Source organism: Otolemur garnettii, unplaced genomic scaffold (genome assembly GCF_000181295.1).
Source record: "Otolemur garnettii isolate 467f Iridium unplaced genomic scaffold, OtoGar3 scaffold00042, whole genome shotgun sequence".
Taxonomy (NCBI): Eukaryota; Metazoa; Chordata; class Mammalia; order Primates; family Galagidae; genus Otolemur; species Otolemur garnettii.
Window position 1 is genome coordinate 415973 of NW_003852437.1, and position 26922 is coordinate 442894.

The window sequence follows — 26922 nt, forward strand, 5'->3', positions numbered from 1 at the left end:
TGTTTTTGACTCAGGGCAAAGAGACTGTAGTCTCCGGTGGGAAGGAGGCTGAACAAAATTAGCTTTCTTTGGCTTCTGAAGTAACACCCTTTGGATTAAAAGCTTCTGCTTACCTCTATACAAACAACCCTCTTTGGGACCTTTCTGAGAGGCAGGATTCTGTGAAGGTAGCCAAGCCCCAACTACGATTTTCAAAACGTCCGCGCCCGGGGCGGGGCCAAATGCCCGACCGGAAGGAGCGGCCCGGAAGGGGGCGGTGGCGCCGGAGGGATGACGCAGGAGGGGTCGCGTCGGAGGTGACGCGTGGCGTAGACGTGACGGCTGTGCCTGTCACTCCCGCGGGTTTGCTGCGGAGGAGGAGCGGGCGCCATGGCGGTTCTGCTGGAGACCACTTTGGGCGACGTAGTCATCGACTTGTACACCGAGGAGCGGCCGCGCGGTGAGACCTTCGCCCCACTCAGCTCTCGCCGGGGCCGACCTCGTTCTCTTACTCTCCCTTCTCTCCACAGTCGCCGGCTGCCACTGGGTCGAACTGGCGAGCTGCTGGCGCCAGCGACCGGGCTGTTTATTAGTGGGTGGTTAGGAAAGTTTTTGTGAGAATTTGTTTGAGCCTCAGCCGCTTTTCTTCCTTATCTTGTCTTGGCCAGCCGGCTTTGCGGTCATTAATTGCCTTTGGGGGCGTGTGTGTGTGAGAAGAGATACGCGTGCTGCATATTCAATACCTATGGCTTTTGTAGCTTTACTGTGCTTTCTTTTCTCGTGAGAGGAACGTAACTGTTGGTTGGCGTGTCATCAGTTACGTCTCCGTCAAAGCGGGTAGGATGTGCTTGGGGCAACGAACGTGGGCATCCCGCGTGCAGGGAGGAAGGGGGTGTCCGGGAGTGTGAACGGAGCCTGCAAGGCCCTGGACTAGAGTCGAGCTAGGCATCTTGCCTTTGAGGGTTTGATTTTCCATTGAGGGAAGTTAACGTGGGAACTAATTTTAATTTTTAAGTGTTGTAGGAGAAGAATGTTTAAGTTGCCTTGGAAACCAGAGGAGGAAATAATTCTTGCCTGGTGAGGGCGAAGAGAATCGAAGCAAGCGAAGACTTTAGAACACTTGAACTAGCTCGTTCAAAGACAAGTGGGAATTAGGGTTTTCTTTACTTGGAATTTTCTGTAAACAGCAGGTAGTTTAACGGCACTGCCCAAAAGGAATGGTATGAGTAGTTGTGGAATGGCAGGCTGTGAGTCTGGTTAGATACTTTTAGGTCGAGTATAATAGCTTTGTGTGCCATACTGATGACCAGAGTCTTTGAAGATTGTAAAAGCAGTACTGAGGCATGGCATATTTGTTTTGGGAGAATAATAGGCAGCAGTGTGGAAACTGGCTCAGAGTAGGGAGAAACTGGAGACCAGTTAGTTACAATCAGGGTCCTACCCCCATGGAATGCAGAGCTTGTCAAAGGGGTTAAACAAGCTGCCTTATTGTAGCTGGTGCTACATTAAATGCCTCATGCCTTAAAACACTTTCTCCCGCACTAATCTACCTATTTCCCCCTCCTCCCTGCCTCCCCTTAAAACACTGCAAACTCTCCTATACCATCCTTTCCAAGTTGTTCTCTTGCTGTTGCCTCTAACACACATTCATCTCCATTCTTGTTTTTCTGGCAAACTTTAGATTTTTTTTTGAGACGGCCTCAAGCCATCCTCCTGGGTAGAGTGCCATGGCATCACAGCTCACAGCAACCCCAACTCCTGGCCTCACGCGAGTCTCTCCCAAGTAGCTGGGACCACAGGTGCCCATCACAACGCCTGGCTATTTTTTTTTTTTTTTTGGTTGCAGCCATCATTGTTGTTTGGTGGGCTGGGGCTGGATTTGGACCCGCCACCTTAGGTGTATGTGGCTGGCACCTTAGCCACTTGAGCCACAGGTGCCAAGCCCAAACTTTAGATCTTAAATCAAACATGTTCTCTGTGAAGCTCTCCCTCCTCCTTAAGCAGAGTTATTTGTTTCTTCCACTATGTCTCAAGTCTTTATTTTATAAACTACGAGACATATTTACCTAGTTTCCTGAAATTATTTAAAAGTCTTATCTTCTCTCAAGAATGTAAGCGTCAATGAGAGCAGGAACTGTACCTTCATTACCTCTATATAGCTTGAGTACTTTGTGTGCCTGCTATTTTGAGGGCACACATTAGAGGTTCATTTCATTGACTAATGCATATAAATGTCTTGAATTAGTTAGCACTGTGCAAGTGATAGAAACCTTACTCAAACTGTCTTAAATAAAGAAGATAATTGATTGCCTCATGTTCCTGGGGTAAACATGGCTTTAATGACCGGATCCAGGGTACAAAAGAATAGATATTGCAGGGCATTGTTTTTTTTGCAGTTTTTGACCGGGGCTGGGTTTGAACCTGTCACCCCCAGTATATGGCGCCCTACTCCTTGAGCCACAGGTGCCACCCCAGGGCATTTATTTATTTATTATTTTTATTTATTTATTTTGAGAAAGAGTCTCACTTTGTCACCCTTGGTAGAGTACCTTGGCATCATAGCTCATAGCAACCTCAAACTCGTGGGCTCCAGTGATTCTCTTGCTTCACTGGAGTAGCTGGGACTACAGGTGGCTGCCACAGGACCAGGCTATTTTTAGACAGGAGATCTTGCTCTTGCTCAGGTTGGTCTTGGACCCATGAGCTCAGGCAATCTATCTGCCTTGGCTTCCCAGAGTGCTGGGATTACAGGTGTGAGCCACTGTGTGCTGGCCTATAGGGCATTTATTTTTAATGTTTAATTTTTTTTTTTAGTAACCACTAAATGAAGGAATTTTATTTTTTATGTCTTGGTTTTGTTTTTCTTTGATTTCCTTTGACATTCTATCCATGTAGAGCAGTACCTAGCAAATGAAAGGGCCACTTTCCTCAGTTATGAGGAACTAAAGGAGAGGGAAGGTTATTCCACCTAATTAACAAGCAGTGGTTCTACAAAGATACACACTGGAACACCAAAAACATAAGTCCACCCCATGCGTATGTATTTGCACTCATATGATTGGATATCTACTTATCTTTATACCTACTTATCAATCTGTAATAAATTTATTAAAAGTTACCTACTTCCTCCCTTTCTTTTCTTTTCTTTTCCTTTTTTTTTGTGAGACAGAGTCTCACTCTTTTGCCCAGGATAGAGTGCCATGGCATCAGCCTAGCTCACTCAGGCAATCCTCCTGCCTTAGCCTCACAGGTAGGTGGGACAGAGCCTCAAGGGGCTCTGGGTAGATGCCTAGGTAGAGTGCCATGGCATCACAGCTCACAGCAACCTCCAACTTCTGGGCTTAAGCCATTCTCTTGTCTCAGCCTCCCAAGCAGCTGGGACTACAGGCACCCGCCAAAATGCCCAACCATTTTTTGGTTGTAGTTGCATTGTTGTTTGGCAGGCCTGGGCTGGATTCAAACCTGCCATCTCTTGTGTATGTGGCTAGTGACTTAGCTGCTTGAGCTACAGGTGCCGAGCCAAATTTTTCTATTTTTTAGTAGGGTCTTGTTCTGGCTCAGGCTGTTCTTAAAGTGAGAGTTCAAGCTGTCCTCCCGCCTTGGCCTCCCAAAGTGCTAGGATTTATATGGCCTGAGCCTCCATGCCCGACCTCTTTTTTTTACTTCTTAGAGAAAATTTGAAACATACAGAAACAGAGAGAATCATGTAAATGAACTCTCATGTACCAATGACTAGCTTTGTTTAACAGTTGTCAACACAGTCAGTCTTACTTCACTCATAATACCTCCATCTCCACTAGATGTATTTGATCTTTCATTACTTCAGCATGTATCTCAAAAAGATAAGGACTTTTTAAAAAGAAACAGAATCACAAATCATTATCATACCTTGAAAACATTAGTAATAATTCCTTATATCATTTAAACTTTCCTATTGTCTCACATTTGTTTTTTTTTTTTGAGACAGAGCCTCATTTTGTCACTGTTGGTAGAGTGCTGTGGCATCACAGCTCACAGCAACCTCCAACTTCTGGGCTTAAGCGATTCTCTTGCCTCAACCTCCCAAGTAGCTGGGACTACAGGCGCCCACCATAACACCCCACTATCTTGGGGTTGTAGTTGTCATTGTTTTTGGCAGGCCCGGGCTGGATTCTAACCCACCAGCCACGGAGCATGGGGCTGGTGCCCTAACCACTGAACTATGGGCACCCAGCCAGTTTAAGGACATTTGTGACGACAGTACCAAGCATCAGTAAATGTTTTTTATATGCAAATGAGTTTATATGAGACAGCTTGTTCATGATAAGCATAATTTTTGTGAAGGGCTGTTTAACCACTGTACAAAAAAAAATTTGACCCTGGACATTTGATTTTTCCTAATTTATGTAATCTGTACATATATTCTGCTTTCCCATTATATTATCTCTTTTATTTATCATTATAGTATCTCTTTAATTAGTTTTCTTTCTTTTTTTTCAAGTGATCCTTTTACCTCAGTTTTTCTTTGTTTTTTTTTAGTAGTTTTTGGCTGGGGCCAGGTTTGAACCCACCACCTCCGGTATATGGGGCTGGCGCCCTACTCCTTTGAGCTATAGGCGCCACCCCCAGTTTTTCTACTTTTAGTAGAGACAGGGTCCCATTTTTGCTCAGGATGGTCTCGAACTTGTGAGCTCAAGCAATCCACCCACCTTTGACCTCCCAGAGTGCTAGGATTATAGGCATGAGCCACTGTGGCCGGCCTAATTAGTTTTTTTCTATTATAAAATCAATTTATCAATAAATTATTGTTTATTCCAGATAAGTGTCAATTTCCTGCATTAGCTCAGATGTCAAAAAAATCCCAATGGTTGTAAAAGAGAAAATTTTGCTTTTTTTCCTGGACTTATTGCCAATATTTATAGTTTTGGGTATTTGGCTTGTTTGTTTGTTTTTCTTTTAATGGTGACTTAGAAAATAATTATACTATACTTTTACTTGTTTAAAAATGTATTTGTGGATTACTGTGATGAATTTAGTATTTACTCTTTTTCAGCCTGCTTGAATTTCCTGAAGTTGTGTAAAATAAAATATTACAATTACTGCCTTATTCACAATGTACAGGTAAGTCGGTGGAAATTACTCATGTTTTTTGTTACTGAAACCACATAGTAAATTCTGTTAATAAAGAATCTTATATATTATAGAGGGATTTTATCATACAAACTGGTGATCCTACAGGGACTGGCCGTGGAGGAGAGTCTATTTTTGGGTAAGTTCTTAGTCTTAAATGAGGAAAAATAGAATTGTTCATGTTTCAATCTGCATTTTAAAATATGGTTTAAATTTAGGATTTTTCTCCAAATTCCCCAAACATATATCTTAACAAAGAAAAATACTTTGAATCATGGGGCATTTCTATAAGGAAATGGTTGATAACTGTTCATGTTACTAGTACTTTTCTGTTTCATTTTAAGGCTACATATATTTTATAACCTTTTATTTATTTTCAGTCAACTCTATGGTGATCAAGCAAGCTTTTTTGAGGCAGAAAAAGTGCCACGAATTAAGCACAAGAAGAAAGGCACGGTGTCCATGGTGAACAATGGCAGTGCTCAGCATGGATCTCAGGTCAGGAAATAGAAGATGAGCTTGGCTTAGGGGTGAAGGACTGGAAGGCACCCACAAAGTTAGCTTTTGTAACTATCCAGTAAGGAGAGAGTTTCAATCAAAGATTCTTGTTAGGAGAAAAAGTTGCCCTTTTCAAATATTATAACAGCATTTTGTTCTCTTACATGTAAGGCATACCCATTGTGAGGAAATTAGAAAACACACAGAAGTACAAAGAATACCCACACTTCTACCATCCATGATTATTACTGTTCACATTTATGGCTCATTTGTTTTCAATGTTTAATTCTTTTTTAATAGTGTATTTTATTGAGTACCTTTCATTCATTGTCTTATTTAATCCTCATATCAACTCCATTGGTGTAGGTCCTTCATTTTCCACTGTATTCACATAAAAAAGTTGAGCCTTGATTTGTCTTAGTATTTTAAACAATGAGGGGAACATCTATGTATGTGTTGATATTTTATACCTTGGAGATATTATGGGCTTGGTTCAAGACTACCATAATGGCTCGGCGCCTATAGCTCAACTGGCTGAGGCACCAGCCACGTACACCTAAGGTGGTGGGTTCGAATCCCCAGCCCGGTCCCGCCAAACAACAATGATGGCTGCAACCAAAAAATAGCCGGGCGTTGTGGCGGGCGCCTGTGGTCCCAGCCACTTGGGAGGCGGAGGCAGGAGACTCGCTGGAGCCCAGGAGTTGGAGGTTGCTGTGAGCTATAACGCCACGGCACTCTGCCCAGGGGGACAGCTTGAGGCTCTGTCTCAAAAAAAAAAAGACTACCATAATACAGTAAATATTGCAGTAAAGCAAATTGTATGAATATTTTGGTTTCCCAATGCATATAAAAATTGTATTTATGCTATACTGCATAAATACTGCAGTGTATTAAGTGTCACAGTAGCACTATTTGGTTTCCTAGTGCGTATAAAAATTGTATTTATGCTATACTGCATAAATTGATACTGCAGTGTATTAAGTGTCACAGTAGCACTATGTCTAAAAGCACAATGTACATACCTTAATTTAAAAAAATACTTTATTGCTAAAAATGGCTACTAATCATCTGATCCGTCAGCAGGTCATAATCTTTTTGTTGGTGGAGGGTCTTGCCTTGATGTTGATGGCTGCTGACTAATAGGGTGGTTGTTGCTGGTAGTTAGGATGGTTGTGGCAATTTATTAAATTAAGACAACAAAAAATTTGCCCTGTTGATGGACTTTCCTTTCATCAAAGATTTTTCTGTAGATGTGATGCTGTTTGATAGCATTTTACCCACAGTAGGACTTCTTTCAGAATTGGAGTCAGTCCTCTGAAACCCTGCCACTGCTGTATCTGTTTAGTTGATACAATATTCTTAACAAAGGGGAAACTCTGTAGATTAACCATCCTAGGGACTGTAGTAAACCGGTCAACATACGAGATGGTCAGCATAAGGAACTTTCATTGAGTACATGTAGTGCATGACTGGTCTGTGAAAATTAGTTCAACTTGAAGTAGTCAGCTGTGGAGGTTCTATTATACTTGGTTGTCATTTCAACAGTGTTGACACTGTCTTCACCAAGAACAGATTTCATCTCAAGAAACCACTTCCTTTCTCATCTTTAAGAAGTAATTCCATGGGTGGCACCTGTGGCTCAGTGAGTAGGGCACCAGCCCCATATACTCAGGTGGCAGATTTGAACCTGGCCCCAGCCAACAAAAAATAGCCGGGCATTGTGGCAGGTGCCTGTAGTCCCAGCTAATCAGGAGGCTGAGGCAAGAGAATTGCCTAAGCCCAAGAACTAGAGGTTGCTGTGAGCTGTGATGCCAGCAACTGAGGGTGACAAAATGAGACTCCGTCTCTTAAAAAAAAAGCAATTCCACATCCTTTCAATAGTTCAGTCACATATTCTAGTTCTGTTTCCACCAAGTCTACAGTTGAACCTCAAAGTCATCCATCCATTTCAATCATCTTCTTCCAAACTCCTGATAATGTTGGTATTTTGAATGTTCTTAATGGCATCTAGAATCCTTTCCAGAAGGTTTTCAATGCATAATATTTTGCCCACATTCATCAGAGAAGTTACTATCTATGGTATCTGGCTTATGAAATGTATTTCTTTATTTTTATTTTTAGAAATGGGGTCTTGCTGTGTTGCCCAAGCTAGGTTCAAACAACCCTCCTACCTGTTTGGACTCTATGTGCACAACACCACACCTGGCCATATTTCCTTTTTTTCTTTTCTTTTCTTTTTTTTTTTTGTGTTAGCAGACATGAAACATTAATCGCCTAGCTACATCTCCATAAGAGTTCCTAGGTTACCAGGTGAATTACCAATGAGCAATCATCTTTTAAAAGGAAAAGCATTTTTCTGAGCAGTAGGTCTGAATAGTGGGCTTAAGATATTTAGCAAACTCTACTGTAAATAGATGTGCTATTATCCAGGGTTTGTTGTTCCACTTATATGATTTAGGCAGAGTTGATTTAGCATCATTCTTAAGGGTCCTAAGATTTTTTTTTTTTTTTAAAGACAGAGTCTCAAGCTGTCACCCTGGGTAGAGTGCTGTGGCATCATAGCTCACAGCAATGTCAAACTCTTAGGCTTAAGCAATTCTCTTGCCTCAGCTGCCCAAGTAGCTGGGGCTACAGGCACCTGCCACAATGCCTGGCAATTTTTTTGTTGTTGTTGCAGTTGTCATTGTTGTTTTAGCTGGCCCAGGCTGGGTTTGAACAGGCCAGCCTTGGTGTATGTGGCCGCCACCGTATCCACTGAGCTACAGGCACCGCCAGGGTCCTAAGATTTTTCAGAATGGTCAAAGATCTTTGGCTTCAGCTTTATCATCAACTGCATTAGACCCTATCAAGAGACTTGGCCTGTACTTTGAAGCTTTGAAGCCAGGCATGATTTCTCTTTTCTAGCTATGAAACTCCTAGAGACATCACTCCAATATAAAGCTTTTTTTTTTTTCTTCATGGAAAATCTGTTATTTCATGTATCCACCATGATCAGTGATTTTACCTACATATCTGGATAACTTGATGCAGCACTTGATGCTTCACCTTGTACTTTTATGTTGTGGTGATGGCTTCTTTCCTTAAATGTCATCAAAACTTAATTAGCTTCAAACTTTTTTTCTGCAGCTTTCTTACCTTTCTCATCTTTCATAGAATTGCAGAAAGTTAGGGCCTCGCTCTAGATTAAGCTTTGGCTTAAGGGAATGTTAGGGCTGGTTTGTTCTCCTATCCAAAGTACTAAAACTTTCTCCCTGTCAGCAGTAATACTATTTTGTTTTGTTGTCATTCATTTGTTCTCTGGAGTAGCACTTCTAATTTTCTCCAAGAACTTTGCATTTACGAGTGGACTAACTAGTGCAGGAGTCCTTAGCCTTCAGCCTATTTTGGCTTCCAGTGTGCCTTCCTTGATAATCTTAATCATTTCTAACTTTTGATCTAAAGTGAGAGGTATGCCATTCTTCCTTTACTTGAACATTCAGAGTCCATTGTAAAGTTATTAATTGACTTAATTTCAGTACTGTGTGTCTCAAGGAACATTGCAGCTCAAGGCGCAGGAAAGAGATGGAGGAACAATATTTATTTATTATGATTAATTATGTCATGTTTATATGGGCACAGTTTGTGGAGCCCCCAAAACAATTATAATAGTAACATCAAAGATCACTGATCACAGATCATCATAACAGATATAATTGTAATGAGAAGGTTTGAAATATTGGCAGAATTACCAAAACGTGACACAGAGACAGAAACTAAGCACATGCTATTAGAAAAATACACCAGTAGACATGCTTGACACATGGTTGCCACAGACCTTCCATTGTAAAGGACAATAAAATAAAGTTTTCATGGATAGTATTTGTACTTTTTACTTAGTCTCATAATAAGTATGTAAAAATTGGTTCAGTAAATGTAGTCTTTCTTTTTTAAGTATGTATTTTTTTGGAAGTCTGTAACTGATTTCAGTTTGAATTATATATTTTTTTGTATTATGTATTTTTCTATATAGTTTCTTATTACTACAGGAGAAAATCTAGATTACCTTGATGGTGTTCATACAGTGTTTGGTGAGGTGACAGAAGGCATGGACGTAATTAAGAAAATTAATGAAACTTTTGTTGACAAGGACTTCATGCCATATCAAGATATCAGGTGTGTACTAGAATGTTTTAACAACTGTGATATTTGATGTAGTGGTATGTGTAGCTCTGGTTTGTCCAAACAAGACTATAAGAATCTTATTAATGAAAATGACCTTTTATATTTTTTTTATATTTATAATAATTATTTATAATTGCTTATGTTGGGTGAGAGGATAATTTTTGTTGAATAATTAATGCTTTAATTTGGTGTATGTGTGTGTGGGAAGTCCCTCTGCTTGAAGCTTTTGGTTTTTGAGGGGTTTGTTTGTTTTTTGAGACAGAGTCTCATTTTGTCGCCCTCAGCAGAGTGCTGTGGTGTCACAGATCACAGCAATCTCAAACTGTTGTGCTAAAGTGGTCCTCCTGCCTCAGCCTTCCGAGTAGCTGGAACTACAGTGCTTGCCACAATAGGGCAATTTTTGTAGAGACGGAGGTTGGTCTCGAACCCTGAACTCAGGCAATCCACTCACCTCAGCCTCCCCGAGTGCTAGGTTTACATGCCTGTGAGCCACCATGCTTGGCCTTGTTTTTGTTTTTGTTTTTTGAGACATGATCTTGCTCTTTTGCCTAGGCTGAAATGCAGTGTGATCATAGTTCACCACAACCTCAAACTCCTGGGCTTAGGGATCTTCCCGACTAAGCCTCCTGGGTGGCTGGAACTATAGGCACATGCCAACACACCACCTAAATTTTAAATTTTTTTGTAGAGATGGGGTCTTGCTATGTTTTCCAGGCTGGTGTTGAACCCCTGGGGTCAAGTGATTCTCCTGCCACAGCCTCCCAAAGTGCTAGGATTACCAGCCTGCACTCACTGCATGCTTGGCCATATTTAATTTTTTAATGCAAATTATTGAGAAATAGGACAAAAGTACTAAAATTTAGATACTTATGTTCGTTTTCATCTTAAAGTAATTTCAGGGTAGTAACTATGATACCAAACAGTGAAAAACAGTAGCACCTATTATGATAATATGCTTAGATTAGTAATATCTTTGTGCAATATGGAAGATTAATAATATCCTTGTGTAGTATGGAGATTTTTTGGCATTAGATATGAAAGTTATTATTTTTAATCTATGAAAATAAAATAATGGATTTTGAAATAAATGTAACATTTGATCTTGATTTATTTTGTAAGGATAAATCATACAGTAATTTTAGATGATCCCTTTGATGACCCTCCTGATTTATTAATTCCTGATCGCTCACCAGAACCTACGAGGGAACAATTAGATGTAAGTGGAGACTTTTTATGATTAAGTGTGCATGCTTATTAATGATTTGCAAGGATTTAGCTTTTTCATCTATTAGAGCATATTTCTTCACAAGTATTATTACTTACCTTGCTTAATTATAGTAGAACAAGTTTAGAGTTCTTTTTCTCTGCACAGAGATACTCATTTTTCTAGCTATCTTTTCATTTTCCTAATTTTGTTTTTTCCATTTCTGTTCTGCTGGAACACCCTTAGCTCTGGAAGCTTTATGAACATGGTGGGAAAGTTTTTCTTACCTCTAATTCTAGTTAGGAGTATCTCTTTAAGGTTAAATTAAACCATCATCTTGTGAGGAAACTTTTCAATTAGAGATACCCTAGAACCCAGAAATTTTTGTGGAATGGCGTAAACTTTCCCCCCAGGAGTTTTAATACGATTTCTCAAAGCTAATTTATCTTTGTGGTTGGGATTGGTGCATATTTATGAGATCATTTATCTTCTTCATTCAGCAATTAGTTGGATAACAGTGTCTATGTAATGTTTATTTTGATTTTTATAATCAGAAACCTAATCCAGGCAACATTTTAGAATTAATTTAATTCAATTTTCAAAGGTTTATAAATTTGTTTCATATGCTACTTTAGCATGTTTGATTGTAATAAAGAATAATGTCATCAATATTTTTCAGAGTTTTTATTCTTTAAATTCATATATCAGTAAATTCTACCTTCTAGAGTGGTCGAATAGGAGCAGATGAAGAAATCGATGATTTTAAAGGAAGATCAGCTGAAGAAATAGAAGAAATAAAGGCAGAAAAAGAGGCTAAAACTCAAGCTATTCTTTTAGAAATGGTAAGTTAATTGTTTTTTCAAGTAGTCGTTTCCCAGTATATTTAATGCATACTCCTTGAGAGTTTATTCTTGGCTCTTTTTTTTTTTGAGACAGGGGCTCGCTCTGTTGCCCAGGCTAGAGTGCCATGGCATCAGCCTAGCTCACAGCAACATCAAAGTCCCAGGTTTAAGTGATCCTCTTGCCTCAGCTGGGACTACAGGCATGTGCCATAATGCCAAGCTAATTTTTTTTATTTTGGTAGAGGTGGGGTCTTGCTCTTGCTCAGGCTGCTGGGGTGCTCCTGGCCTCAAAGACTTTTCCCACTTCAGCCTCCCAGAGTGCTAGGATTACAGACATGAACCATCATGCCTGGCATATTTCTGGCTTTTTGACAGCCTTCAAATATTAAACATTTAGTCAATAATTTTTTAGATTAAATTTGGTTATTATGTAATAATGCATGTGAAAATAAATTTGGCTCGACTTTCAATGTAGTGCTAAGTGCCTTTCTAAAAAATGCGAGGTAGATATCTAACTTATAAACATTAATTGAATTTCAGTTGTTTAATATTCATCTCATTTTTCATTTTTTTTGTAATAAAGTCTTGAGCATTCATGTCTTTTTTTTTTGAGGAGTTAATTTTTTTTTATTGTTTGGGATGCATTGAGGTTATAAAGAATTAGGTTACACCGATTATATTTGTTAGATAAAGTCTCTCTTATAATTGTGTCTCGCCTCCAAGAGGTGTGCCATACACTGTGGCCCCCCTCGTCTCATTTTTAAACAGTGTTTATTAGGCTGAATTTTATGTGGATTAAAAGAATAATGATTTATTATATTACTTGTGTATCAAAATTAAATAGTAGAATATTAGTTGAAGGGTAAAATAAATCTGGGTTGAAATTCAATGCTTTTAAATACACTCCTTTTCTGTATCACTAATAGTATGAAGTTATTTGGGAACAATTATTGAGTAGATGATTAATTGACATAAGTAGGTATTGTTTACTGTTTGTTATTTTTGTGGAATAGATGTACTTATCACATAGTAGATAATAAATATTTGAATGAATGGATAATAAAGTTTTTGTTGTTACTTCATATAATAGAACTTTCATATTTGTGGTCTGTTTTAAAATTTACATTGGCATCACAAGTCTGAACAAATATTAAAAGCTATAATTGAAAATTTGACTGAAACTTTAAAAATTGAAAAAAATACCCATTTTTAATGAGTACACTGTGTATCTGAGAATATTGAACCAGAGTAAATAAATTAATGGAGTTAAAGATCTTTGGAGCAATTGGACAAAAAGAATAAGCGAAAGAATTTTAAATTCTTACCAGACTTTTCAATAAAAACAGTTTAGGAAATTTATGCCAGAAGAAAATATATTGCTTTATTTTTCTTTTCTAAGACAGAGAACTTGCTCTGTCACCTAGGATAGAGTACAGAGGTGTCATTGAACTTTTGGGCTCAAGCAATCCTCTTACATCTGCCTATCCGGTAGCTGGGATTACAGGCATGCACCACCATACCCAGCTAATTTTTTTATTTTTTATAAAGACGGGATCTCCCTGTTGCCCAGGCTAACCTCTAACGCAGGCTAACCTTGAAGTGATCCTCCTGCCTTGGTCTTTCAAAATGCTAGGATTATAGGTGCGAGCCACCATTCCCAGCCTCTTTAGTCTGGAAGAGCTCCGTAACCTGTTTTTATTTTTCATAACATTAACATTTTTGAAGAATGCAGATCATTCATTTTATAGAATATTTTTGAATTTAGGTTTATCTACTTTTGCCTCATGATAGTTATGCACTCATAGCCAAAATAATATCTGAGTAATGTGTGTCTTCCTCAGATGTCACATCTGGAAGTGTATGACATTCTCCTGTCCCTCAGTGGAAAATAGTAATTTTGATCACCTAGTTAAGGTAATCCCCTGCCTGGTGTCTCCAATAAATAATCTGTGGCAAGAAACTTTGAGACCTTTCAAATATCTTGTTCCTTGTCAAATTTTCCCTTTAAATTTCTTTTTTTTTTTTCTTCCTTGAGACAGAGTCTCACTATGTCACCCTGGATAGAGTGCCATGGTGTCACAGCTCCCAGCAACCTCTAACTCTTGGGCCTAAGCAATTCTCTTGCCTTAGCCTCCCAAGTAGCTGGGACTACCGGCGCCTGCCACAACACCTGGCTACTTTTTGGTTGTAGTTGTGGTTTGGCAGGCCCAGGCTGGATTCAAACCCGCCAGCTTCAGTGTATGTGGTTGGTGCCCTAGCTGCTGTGCTACAAGCGCCAAGCCTTCCCCTTAAATTTCTTACCCATTCATGATTTTTTCCTGACAGTCTTCATTCTGATCAGTCCAAAATGGTAATTTCTTAACTCTTCCACTCTTTTCCTCAATTATTTGCATTCTACTGGAAGGAAGAGTCCTCTTTTCTTTTTTTTTTTTTTTTTTCCGCATTTTTTGGCTGGGACTGGGTTTGAACCTGCCACCTCCAGCATATGGGGCCGGTGCCCTACTCCTTTGAGCCACAGGCGCTGCCCAAGTCCTCTTGTCTTATTGGCTTATCTATCTATTCAGTATCAGTGTGGACTCATGAATTCATTTTCTTGTTTTATTTTTAATAAATAGGCTGCTTTTTAGAATAATTTTAGGTTTATAGAAAATGAACAGAAAGTATAGTGTTCCTGGGTACTCCCATCCTTTTTTCTTATATTGTCCCATTATTAGTATCTTGCATTAGTGTGGCACATTCATCACAATTGATAAGCCAATATTGTATATTATTATTAACTAATCCATAAGTTACATTAGAATTCACTCTTTGTGTATACATGGTATGGAAATGGCAAATGTATGATAACATATCCACTATTGTACAATCATACAATTTCACTACCCTAAAATCCCCTGTGTTCTTCCTGTTTATCACCTCTCCACCCCCTTGCCCTGGCACTGATTTTGGTTTTTTGTTTTTTAAAAGAGACAGGGTTCTCATTCTGTTCCCCAGATTGGAATGCAGTGATCACAGCATAGTGCAACCTTGCTTAAGGGATCCTTCTGCCTCAGCATTCTGAGTAGCTATGATTGCAGGTGCTCACCACTACACCCAGCTAATTTTTTTTTTTTTGAGACAAAGTCTCACTTTGTCACCCTCCGTAGAGTGCTGTAGCATCATAGTTCACAGCAACCTCCAACTCTTGGGCTCAAGTGATTCTCTTGTCCCAGCCTCCCAAGTAGTTGGGAGTACAGCTATACGTAACAATGCCTCGCAATTTTTTTTTTTTTTTTTTTTAGAGACGGGAGTTTTGCTCTTACTGTGGCTGGTCTCGAACCTGTGAGCTCAGGGCAATCCACCTGCCTCAGCCTCCCAGAGAGCTACGATTACAGGCATGAGCCACTGCACCCAGCACCCAGCTAATTTTTTAAAAAATTTTTTTTCTAGAGGTGGAGTTTTGCTATGTTACTAGGCTGGTTTCAAAGTGTTGAGATTACAGGCATAAGCCCATTTTTTACCTTACCTAGTCTGTTTTGTTTTCAGTTGATGAGCTTTATTGAGGTTAAAACTGTAACAAAGTCCTACTGCTTTTTATACTGTCTGTATAGTTTTAGCTTTTCCAAAATGTAAAATTTATACATTGGAATCCTACATATAATTGGAATCATACATTAAACAATAATACATCATGATTAAATAGTTTTCATCCCAAGACTGCAAGGCTGGGTTAACATACTCAAGTCCATAAATGTAATTGACCATGTCAACAGAAGCAAAAACAAAAACCATATGATCCTCTCAATAGATCAGAAAAAGCATTTGATAAAATTCAGCATCCTTTTCTAATTAGAACATTGAAGAATACAGGTGAAAGTGGCACATTTCTTAAATTGATCAAGGCCATCTACGACAAACCCATAGCTAATATTATACTGAATGGAGTAAACCTGACGGCTTTTCCACTTAGAACTGGAACCAGACAAGGTTGTCCTCTATTACCACTGCTATTCAATGTAGTGCTGGAAGTTCTAGCCAATACAATCAGGCAAGAGAAGGAAATAAAGGGCATCCAAATGGGGGCAGAAGACTTCAAATGTTCACTCTTTGCTGATGATATGATCTTATGCTTAGAGAACCCCAAAGACTCAACCACAAGACTCCTGGAACTGATCAAAAAATACAGCAGTGTCTCAGGATATAAAATCAATGTCTACAAATCAGTAGCTTTTGTATATGCCAATAGCAGCCAAATGAGAAGCTAATCAAGGACACAATTCCCTTCATGGTAGCTTCAAAGAAAATGAAATATCTAGGAATATACCTAAGAGAAGAGGTGAAGGGTGTCTATAAAGAATATTACAAAATCCTAAGAAAAGAAATAGCAGAAGATATCAACAAATGGAAGAACATACCATGCTCATGGCTGGGAAGAATCAACATTGTTGAAATGTCTATACTTCCAAAGCAATCTACAAATTTGATGCAATCCACATTAAAATACCAACATCATACTTTCAAGATTTGGAAAAAATAATTCTTCATTTTGTATGGAACTAGAAAAAAAAACCATATAGCCAAGGCAATTCTTAGTAATAAAAAGTGGGGGACATCAGCCTACCAGACTTGGTTGTACTACAAGGCCGTAATGATCAAAGCATCATGGTATTTATTGGCAGAAAAATAGAGGCGTTTGGAACAGAATAGAAAACCATGAGATGAAACTAACATCTTATAGCCACCTGATCTTTGATAAACCAAATAAGAACATACTCTAGAGAAAAGATTCTCTATTGGGAGAACTAGATAACCACATGTAAAAGACTGAAACTGGACCTGTACCTTTCTCCACTCAACAAAAATTGATTCAAGGTGGATAAAAGATTTAAATCTAAGGCATGAAACAATAAAAAAGTGTAGGGAAAACATTTGAAGATACTAGCCCTGGGAGAGATTTTATGAAGAAGACTTTAGTGGCAATTGCAGCAACAGCAAAAATAAACAAATGGAACTTAATTAAACTGAACAGCTTCTGTACTGCTAAGGAGACAACAACCAAAGCTAATAGACAGCCTTCAGAATGGGAAAAGATATTTGCATATTATCAATTGGACAAAAGCTTGATAATTAGGATATACAGAGAACTCAACCAAAAAAGACCCAACAATACTTAATATCACTGGACAAGAGAGATGACTAGAACCTTCTCTAAAGAAGACAGATGGGGCAGCACGTGTGGCTCAGTGAGTAGGGCGCCAGCCCCATATACTGAGTGGCAGGTTCAAACCTGGCTCCGGCCAACAAAAAATTAGCTGGGCGTTGTGGTGGGTGCCTGTAGTCCCAGCTACTCGGGCTTCTCTTGAGGTGAGAAAAGTGCCTAAGCCCAAGAGCTGGAGGTTGCTGTGAGGCCACAGCACTCTACTGAGGGCAACAAAATGAGACTGTCTCTAAAAAAAATAATGATAATTAAAAAAAAATTTTAAAAATAAGACGGATGGCTAACATACATATGAAAAAATACTCATCATCCCTAATTATCAGAGAAATGCAAATCAAAATCACTCTGAGAATGGCCCATATCACACAGTCTCAAAGCTGTAGGACCTGGCCTGGATGTGGAGAGAAGGGAACACTTTTACACTGCTGGTGGGACTGCAAACTAATAAGACCTTTTTGGAAGGAAGTATGGAGAATCCGCAAAGAACTCAAATTAGACCTCCCATTTGATCCTGTAATCCCATTACTGGGTGTCTACCCAGAAGGAAAAAATCGTTTTATCATAAGGATATTTCCACTAGACTGTTTATTGCAGCTCAATTTACAGTCTCCAAATTGTGGAAACAACCCAGATGCCCACCAATCCAAGAATGGATTAACAAGCTGTGGTATATGTATGCCCTGGAATACTATTCAGCCATTAAAAAGATTGAGACTTTGCATCTTTTGTATTGATCTGGATAGAGGTGGAACTCATTTTTTCTAATAAAGCATCACAAGAATGGAGAAGCAAAAATCCAGTGTACTCAATTCTAATATGAAGAGAATAGATGACCTAATACATGGTTCAGGGTAGGAGAGTGAGGGAGTGGAGAGAGGGCAAGAAGGAGGGGGTTGGAGGGTCCCCAATGTATGACACACTTCTTGGGGTGCAGGACACAATTATAAGAGGAACTTTACCTAGCAAATGTAATCAGTATAACCTAATTCTTTGTACCCTCAATGAATCCCAAACAATAGAAACAAAATTGGAATCCTTGCTGTGTGCCCTTAGTTCAGTGGTTAGGGCACCCACCACATGCACCAGTGCTGGTGGGTTCGAACTCTGCCCAGGTGTACTAAAACAAACAAACAAAAATAGCCAGGAGTTATGGCAAGTGCCTATAGTCCCTACTACTAGAGAGGCTGAGGCAAGAGTATCACATGAGCCTAAGAGTTTGAGATTACTGTGAGCTATGATAGCACAGCACTCTACTGAGGGCAACGAAAGTGAGAGTCTTCTCAATTTAAATAAAAAAGGTTGGAATCCTATAGTATGCAGCCTTTTAGATTGGCTTCTTTAACTTAGCAGTATCCATTTACTTAGGTTTCTTTTCCTGAGTCTGAACTTTATAATGTAAATTTAAATGTTCTGGGGAAATCAGCATTGTGGGCTTGGATGGGATATTCAGAATGGAAACTAAATAAAGGAATTGATTTATGTTCTTATTTATGTATAATTTAGGTAGGAGACCTACCTGATGCAGATATTAAACCTCCAGAAAACGTGCTGTTTGTTTGTAAATTGAATCCAGTAACCACAGATGAGGATCTGGAAATAATCTTCTCAAGATTTGGGCCAATAAGAAGGTAATCCCTATATTAGTGAGGGAGAAATTTGGAAAACCTAGGTATTAGTTGATGGTTTTCTAATGGTATATTTTTGGTGAGTCTGTGAACTCTGGGGGAATTTTGTACTGGTGACTTTTTATAGGCCAGTCTTTGGACATTATGGAAGAAAAATAAATAATGAATGTTTGTTCCACTCCCAACAGAAACATTTTTACTTTAAAACAGGAGATGAATGGAATAATTTAAACTTAGTTCTGTAATATTTTCAGCAATTTTTTTTTTTTTTTTGAGACTTTGTCTCACTATGTTGTCCTCGGTAGAGTGCCGTGGTGTCACAGTGACCTCAAATTCTTGGGCTCAAGCTATTCTCTTGCCTCAGCCTCTCAGGTAGCTAGGACTACAGGTGCCCACCACAACACCCAGCTGTTTTCTTTTGTTGTTACAGTTGTCATTGTTGGTTAGCTGGCCCAGGCCAGTTTTGAACCCACCAACTTCAGTGCATGTGACTGGCATTGTAACCACTGGGCTATGGGCACTGAGCCTCAATAACCTTCTTTAATATTTAAAATATTTATCTCATTTAATTAACTACTGGAATTATCAACAATTTAAGTTGGAATTAATTTAAATCTAAATTTTAATAAATTTTTTCTTTTGGTTAATTTTCCCCGCGTTACTAATGTAAAAGTTTTTGAAGCTAGTATTTCTGTAAGAAAGGGGTCTATTTTGTAATTAATTAAACACTATTGTGTTAAGGATTTCTTTTTTTTTTAAGAAACACAAGTCTCACTTTGTCGCCCTCAGTAGAATGCTGTAGCATCACAGCTCACAGTAACCTCTAGCTCTTGGGCTTAGGTGATTCTCTTGCCTTAGCCTCCCAAGTAGCTGGGACTACAGGTGCCCACAACAATGCCTGGCTATTTTTTTTGTTGTAGCAGTTTGTCCAGGGCCAAGTTCAAACCTGCCATCCTCGGTATATGGGGCTGGCGCACTACTCACTGAGCCACAGGCACTGCCCTTTTCATGTTTTTAAAATGAGACTTACATGTGGGGAAAGGGACAAGTTGGGTCTTTCAGCTCCTTATTGGCCCTTTCATTTGGTTATTTTGATAGGTTAGTTCTGTGTAATAGCTATACTTAACAGTGTTAAATTTGAGCTTGGTTTATATTAAAATTCAAAAATTTCAAAGCATATACTTAAATATTTACATGTTATCAATGTGTATACATTGTATAGTAACATTAGATATTCTATAATTCATCCATATTTGGCTCCGAAATGCATTATGATATAAACATTTTTTAGGGGATTACTTTTCCCAGAGGGAAATTAAATATTTCTATTCTTCTTCACTGCTAAGGGAATATAGGGCTGTAGGCCTACACAGGGCATTTAGAGTAGAATTTAGATAACTTATTTCCTGGATTGGTGAGCTGTTTCTAAAAAAAGGATTATTGTTAAAAAGATTTAGAAAAATGCTATGACTTTAACTTTGCCTAATGATAAGTGGCTTATCTGCTTCTTCAGTTTTGAAGAGTGAGAGTGAATACTTTTTTTTTTAATCACATTTTAAAAACTTTTTTTCAGTTGTGAAGTTATCCGAGATTGGAAGACAGGAGAGTCCCTCTGTTATGCTTTTATTGAATTTGAAAAGGTATGTCTTTCTTAATGCAGATTATTAAGTTGGCATTTATTTTTATATGGTATTAAAATGTGAAGAATATAGAACCTTTTCTGGTTTTTAGAATTACTCTTGAGGCACTCAAGAAAATTAACTTTATTGTCTTTATTGTAACCAAACGGGATAAATTTAGCATCTATTAATGTAAAATATGTATACCTTTACTTTAGACTCAGGTATAGTTTGCTCAAATATATGTTTAGAACTTTCCAAGTTTTGTCTTTGCACCCATGGCACAGTGGTTATGGTGCTGGCCACATGCACCGAGGATGGCTGGTTCGAACCCAGCTCCTGCCAGCTAAACAAGAATGACAACTGCAACAAAAAAAAATAGCCGGGCATTGTGGCGGATACCTGTAGTCCTAGCTACTTGGGAGGCTGAGGCAAGAGAAACACTTAAGCTAAAGAGTTTGAGATTGCTATGACCTGTGACGCCATGGCACTCTCACAGGGCAACATAGTGACTGTCTCAAAAAAAAAGAACTTTCCAAGTTTTATGTAAAATTCTTTCTATACCTTTTTTTTTCTTTTTAATTTTTGAGACAAGAGTCTCACTATGTTGCCCTCAGTAGAGTGATGTGACATCATAGCTCACAGCAACCTCAAACTCTTGGGCTTAAGTGATTCTCTTACCTGGGACTACAGGTGCCTGCTACAACACCTGGCTATTTTTTGTTGTAGTTGTCATTGTTGTTTAGCTGGCCTGGGCTGGATTCGAACTGCTAGTCTTGGTTTATGTGACTGATGTCGTTAACCACTGGACTACAGGCACAGAGCCCTTTGTATACTTTTAATGATTTTACAGTGTTACTTATGTGGAGACCTTATGGAGTAATAAAAAACTAAACTGGGTATTAAGACCTAGACATTAATCCAAGCTCAGTAACTAGTTAATTTTATGGTATCTAACAGGTTATTTATTTAGGCCTTACCTTCCTTGTAAATAAAACTTGAGTATTAGATTAGGTGGTTCCTTCTAGATCTGTAATAATGATGATAGCCTGTGTTGCTCTAATATTTTAAATCAGGCATTATGTTAAATTTTCCTGCATTTAATCCTCATAAGTCTGTAAGATAGATACTGTCCTCCTTGTGCAAATAAGTAGAGACAGTGGTAATATATGACTTGTTCAAAATTGCACACCTAGTGATTATCATAGCTAGGATTTGAACTTGGATATGTCTCTATACCTATTGAGTTTAGCTCCTGTGCTATACTATATCTTTGTGTAGCTTTGGACTAATGTTTATCTAATAGTAGCTCATTCCAAAGCACTTATTGAGCACTTTCTGTTTCAGGCACTGTAGTAAAGCCTAGTGAATATGGAGCCTTGAGGAAAATAGACACATAACAGATTTACCCAGACACTATGTCAGATGTACTGGAAATAATATACAAGGTACCTTGGAGCCAGTAGAAGGGAGATCTTTATTTTTGACTTGCTTTGGAAAAAAAAATTTTTTTTTTCCTTTTTGAGACAGAGTCTCACTTTGACATCCTGGCTAGAGTGCTGTGGCATCATATTTCACAGCAACCTCAAACTCCTGGGCTTAAGCAGTCCTTTTACCTCAGCCTCCCCAGTAGCTGGGACTACAGATGCCTGCCACAATGCCTCGCTATTTTTAAAGATGGGGTCTTACTCTTATTCAAGCTGTTTTCCAACTCCTGAGCTCAGGCAATCCACCCGTCTCAGCCTCCCAGAGTATAAACAGTCAGATTCATCATACATACATCTGCCTACTATGTGCCAGACATTGTACTAAATGATGTAGATGAATAAAGTCTGTATATTCATAGAGTTTGTGATCTACTTAATTCTTGACACATGGTAAATAAATAAGATTATAACCAGTTTTTATCTGCTTCTCTTTGAGTTGTCTCTATCTAGAAAGTTGTGAGCAAACTAAGGAGTATTTCCAGAAATATAAAAGAAGATTTACCAGCGCTAGGTTGAAATGCATCACTCTGTAGTCTTCAGATGTCAGAAACAGAGATTTAAACTTTGTGAAGTTACTGACAGAAAGGATTCTTGTGTAGTATAGACCTTGGTATCACAGACCCACATTCTATTAATAAATCCAAAATCCTTGGAAATAGATGGGCTTCCAGATTTAGAATTTTTCAGAATTTAGAAATGTAAATATGCATACTCACACATATACACACATATCTGGATTATATAATACCATTCAAGGTCAGCATTCCATAATCAGTCACATAAAATTATTTCTGCTATGATATGAATAAATAATTTTTTTTCTTTTTTTTTGAGACAGTCTCACTCTGTTGCCTAGGCTGGAGTCCCATAGCATCAGCCTAGCTCATAGCAACCTCACACTCCTGGGTTCAAGAGATTATCCTGTCTCAGCCTCCTTAATAGCTGGGACTATAGGTGCCTACCACATACCTGGCTAATTTTTCTATTTTTAGTAGAAATGAGGGTCTCATTCTTTTTTTTTTTTTTTGAGACAGGAGCCTCAAGCTGTCCCGCTGGGTAGAGTGCCATGACATCACAGCTCATAGCAACCTCCAACTCCTGGGCTCAAGCAAGTCTCCTGCCTCAGCCTCCTGAGTAGCTGGGACCACAGGCGCTTGCCACAACGCCCGGCTATTTTTTGGTTGCAGCCGTCGTTGTTTGGTGGGCCTGGGCTAGATTTGAATGTGCCACCTTGGGTGTATGTGGCTGGTGCCTTAGCCACTTGAGCCACAGGTGCTGAGCTGAGGGTCTCATTCTTGCTCAGGCTGGTCTCAAACTCCTGAGCTCAAACTCCTTGGCCTCCTAAGTGCTAGGATTACAGGAGTGAGCCACTATGCCCAGTCACTGCCAAATTAATTTTTTTTTTTTGCAGTTTTTGGCCGGGCTGGGTTTGAACCCATCATCTCTGGCATATGGGGCTGGCGCCCTACCCTTTTGAGCCACAGGCGCTGCCCAATTTTAATACTAAATTTATGAAAACAGCTTTCACTTTCCAGGATGATTTTGGATTATGTACACTTGCATATCACAATCAGTAAGTATATGTATGTCCATTATAATCAGATTGCCTCAATTTAAAATTTTGGCCCTGACCCTTGCTATCTCTATGATCTTTGACAACTTTTGTACCTCTCTAAACTTTTGTTTTCTGCTTGAGAAAATGAGATAATAATAGATAGTACCCATGGGGTTATTGCCAGAGTTAATTGAGATGATAGATAGAGGGCATTTAAAGCATCTAATGTGTAACTAGTATTCAAGTATTAATTTTAGTAGTGGCGGCAGCACCTGTGGCTCAAAGGAGTAGGGCGCCGGCCCCATATGCCAGAGGTGGCAGGTTCAAACCCAGCCCTGGCCAAAAACTGCAAAAAAATAAAATTGGACTTAATTTTAGTAGTGGCTTGGTGCCTGTAGCTCAGCGGATAGGGCACCAGCCACATACACTAGAGCTGGCAGGTTTGAATCCAGCCAAACAACGATGGCAACTAGAACCAAAAAATAGCTGGGCGTTGTGGTAGGCACCTGTGTAGTCCCAGCTATTTGGGAGGCTGAGACAAGAGAATCACTTAAGCCCAGGAGTATAAGGTTGCTGTGAGCTGTGACACCACAGCACTCTACCTAGGGCGACATAATGAGACTCTGTCTCAAAAAAAAAAAATTTTTAGTAGTAACAAACCTTTTGTATTTTTAGTATTTTAGCTACAGAAATGTTGTCTATAAAGATTTATGGTTGAGGTTTTATAATTACTTTCAGGAAGAAGATTGTGAGAAAGCATTCTTCAAAATGGACAATGTACTTATAGATGACAGAAGAATACATGTGGATTTTAGCCAGTCTGTTGCAAAAGTTAAATGGAAAGGAAAAGGTATATTGGTATATCTTTCTTTTTTTGTTCTGCTTTGCATGCTTATATAGATAGCCTTTGACTTGGTAATGTTAATTAGGAGACATGTTAATTGATAAACTCTTGCCATTTGTGATTTTACAAACCTGCTTTCTAGAGAGAATGTGTGTGGGTGTGTCTGTATTTTAAACTGATGAAAAATATCTATTTTCTATGTGGACTGTATTATAAACCACTTATAGTTATCCATTGCAGACATGACTACATGATGTATTTCCAAAGTTGTTATGACTTTGTGGTGGTTTAATTCTTTTCTCTTTTTTTGAGACAGTCTCTTACTCTTGTCTAGGCTAGAGATGGGATCTTGCTCTTGCTCTTGCTCAAGATCGTCTTGAACTCCTGACCTCAAGTGATCCTCCTTTCTCAGCCTCCCAGAGTACTAGGATTATAGGTGTAAGCCACTGTGCCTGGCCACAGTTTGATTCTGTAAAACTTAAAAAACAAAATTTTTTTAGGTTTGTTATAGTTGTCATATAATGCAAAATTGAAAAGGCCTGTATCAGTATATAAAACACCAATTTATTCTTTCAGTGGCTGGTCAGTGTATTAGTGAATATATATATCATAATTCATTGAACTAGTCATGTTACTATGGACATTCAGGTGTTTCTGATTTTTTGCTCTTCAGCATGCTATCCCCTTGTACATATGACATTTTCCACATATACTTACATGTGTGTTAAATTACTAGTAGCATGCCAAGCTTAAGGTTGGGTCTGTTATATGCTGAAATAAAATGAAATTTTTTTTTCTTTTTTTTTATGGTGACAGTGTCTCACTCTGCCACCCTAGGTAGAATACCATGGTGTCATAGTTCACAGCAACCTAAACTCTTGGACTCAAGTGTTTCTCTTGCTTCAGCCTCCTGAGTAGCTAGGACTACAGGCACCTGCCATGATGCCCGGCTGGTCTTTCTATTTTTTAGTAGAGATAGAGTCTTGTTCTTGTTCAGGTGGGTCTTGAACTCCTGAGGTCAAGCAATTCACTCACCCTGGCCTCCCAGAGTACTAGGATTATAGGCGTGAGCTGCCACCCCTTACTGAAGTTTTGATTTTTGATGCAGTGTTTTATTTAAAAGATTTAACTTTAAACTTGGTGTGGTGGCTCATGTCTGTAATCCCAGCACTTTGGGAGGCTAAGGTGGGAGGGAGGATCATTTGAGGCCAGGAGTTCAAGACCAGTTTGGGCAACACAGTGAGACCCTTTCTCTGAAATGAAAAATAATTTTTTGAGACAGAGTTTCACTTTGTCACCCTCAGTAGAGTGCTGTGGCATCATAGCTCATAGCAATCTCAGACTCTTGGGCTCAAGTGATTCTCTTGCCTCAGCTTCCTGAGTAGCTGGGACTATAGGCAGCCAAAACAGTGCCTGGCTAGTTTTAGAGACAAGGTCTAACTCTTGCTCAGGCTGGTTTTGAACTCCTAATCCACTCTCCTCGCCTCCCAGAGTGTTACACTGTGAGACACTGTGCCTGACCTCTACAAAAAAATTTTAAAAATCATCCAGGCATGGTGGCATGTGCCTGTACTCCTAGCTTTTCCTGGCTGATACAGGAATATCACTTGAGCCCAAGAGTGTAAGATTATAGTGAGCTATGATCACTGGCAACAGAGTAAGATCTTGTCTCCAAAAACAAAAAAGATTTCACTTTGGTAGTTATTCACATGTAATAAGTGAATTTTACTAGGAATGTTAGCATTACTTTTTTTTCTGTAACACTTTTCTAAATTGGCATTAAACACCTGTAATCCACCTCTACCACATATCCAGGAGTTGAAGGCTGCAGTGAGCTATGATTATATACCATGGGCTTCCAGCCTGGACAACTGAGCAATACTCTCTTTAAAAAAAAAAAAATTTTAAGGCCTGGCACTGTGGCTCATGCCTCTAATCTCAGCACTCTTGGAGGCCGAGGTGGGTAGATTACCTGAGCTCACGAGTTCAAGACCAGCCTGAGCAATAGTGAGACCCTGACTCTAAAAAAATATAATAGCTAGGTGTTGTGCCAGGCACCCGTAGAGACTGAGGCAAGAGAATCACTTGAGCCCAAGAGTTTGATGTTGCTATGAGCTGTGATGTCATGGCACTCTACCAAAGGTAGCAAAGTGAGACTCTGTCTCAAAAAAAAAAAAAATTAATAAAAATGAGTAAATAAATACTGTATTACTTGTGTGTAATTTATTTGAAAGTGTGATTATGTAATATTCACATATATCATTAGGTGGCAGCAGATGGCTAACTGGCTGGATATCTGATTTCAGTTAATAGCAATAGAGATTGAATTGCTGTAATTCTTTTATTCTCTTCTCACCCTTTTTCTGTGTCTGATATGTTACCATTTATGAATAGTTCTTATACGTTTTATGAAATAATTATTATTCTTGATTAATTAGGTGATTACTAAGCTCTTTTTTTCTTTTCTTAATAAACAGGTGGGAAATACACTAAGAGTGATTTCAAGGAGTATGAAAAGGAACAGGAGAAACCATCTAATTTGGTTTTGAAAGATAAAGTAAAGCCTAAACAGGAGTATCCTTAACAAGAATCAGTTATTCAGTATGTATTATATTGACCATGTGTCACGTGTAGAGTCCTGTGTGATGGGTTATAAAAAGTCACGGAGACTATAGGAGACAAGGTTCCTGAAGTCAGATTGTGAACTTAGCTTATCATTACTGCTTTTCGGCTCGGTGCCTATGGCTCAAGTGGCTAAGGCGCCAGCCACATATACCTAAGGTGGTGGGTTCAAATCCAGCC

General features: G+C 38.9%; 1 protein-coding gene across 1 annotated transcript in view; it reads left to right on the plus strand.

The window, feature by feature from the left end:
* Window positions 1-284: 284 nt before the first annotated feature.
* PPIL4 (peptidylprolyl isomerase like 4) overlaps window positions 285-26922 on the plus strand; it is a 39945-nt gene continuing 13307 nt past the window's right edge. Inside the window, exons 1-11 of the mRNA XM_003790257.1 lie at window positions 285-439; window positions 5012-5079; window positions 5163-5227; window positions 5469-5586; window positions 9596-9738; window positions 10867-10963; window positions 11677-11793; window positions 18494-18618; window positions 20189-20255; window positions 24015-24126; window positions 26598-26694. Coding sequence (XP_003790305.1) covers window positions 370-439; window positions 5012-5079; window positions 5163-5227; window positions 5469-5586; window positions 9596-9738; window positions 10867-10963; window positions 11677-11793; window positions 18494-18618; window positions 20189-20255; window positions 24015-24126; window positions 26598-26694 — 1079 coding nt within the window. The 5' untranslated portion in view covers window positions 285-369. The remainder of the gene's footprint in view (window positions 440-5011; window positions 5080-5162; window positions 5228-5468; window positions 5587-9595; window positions 9739-10866; window positions 10964-11676; window positions 11794-18493; window positions 18619-20188; window positions 20256-24014; window positions 24127-26597; window positions 26695-26922) is intronic.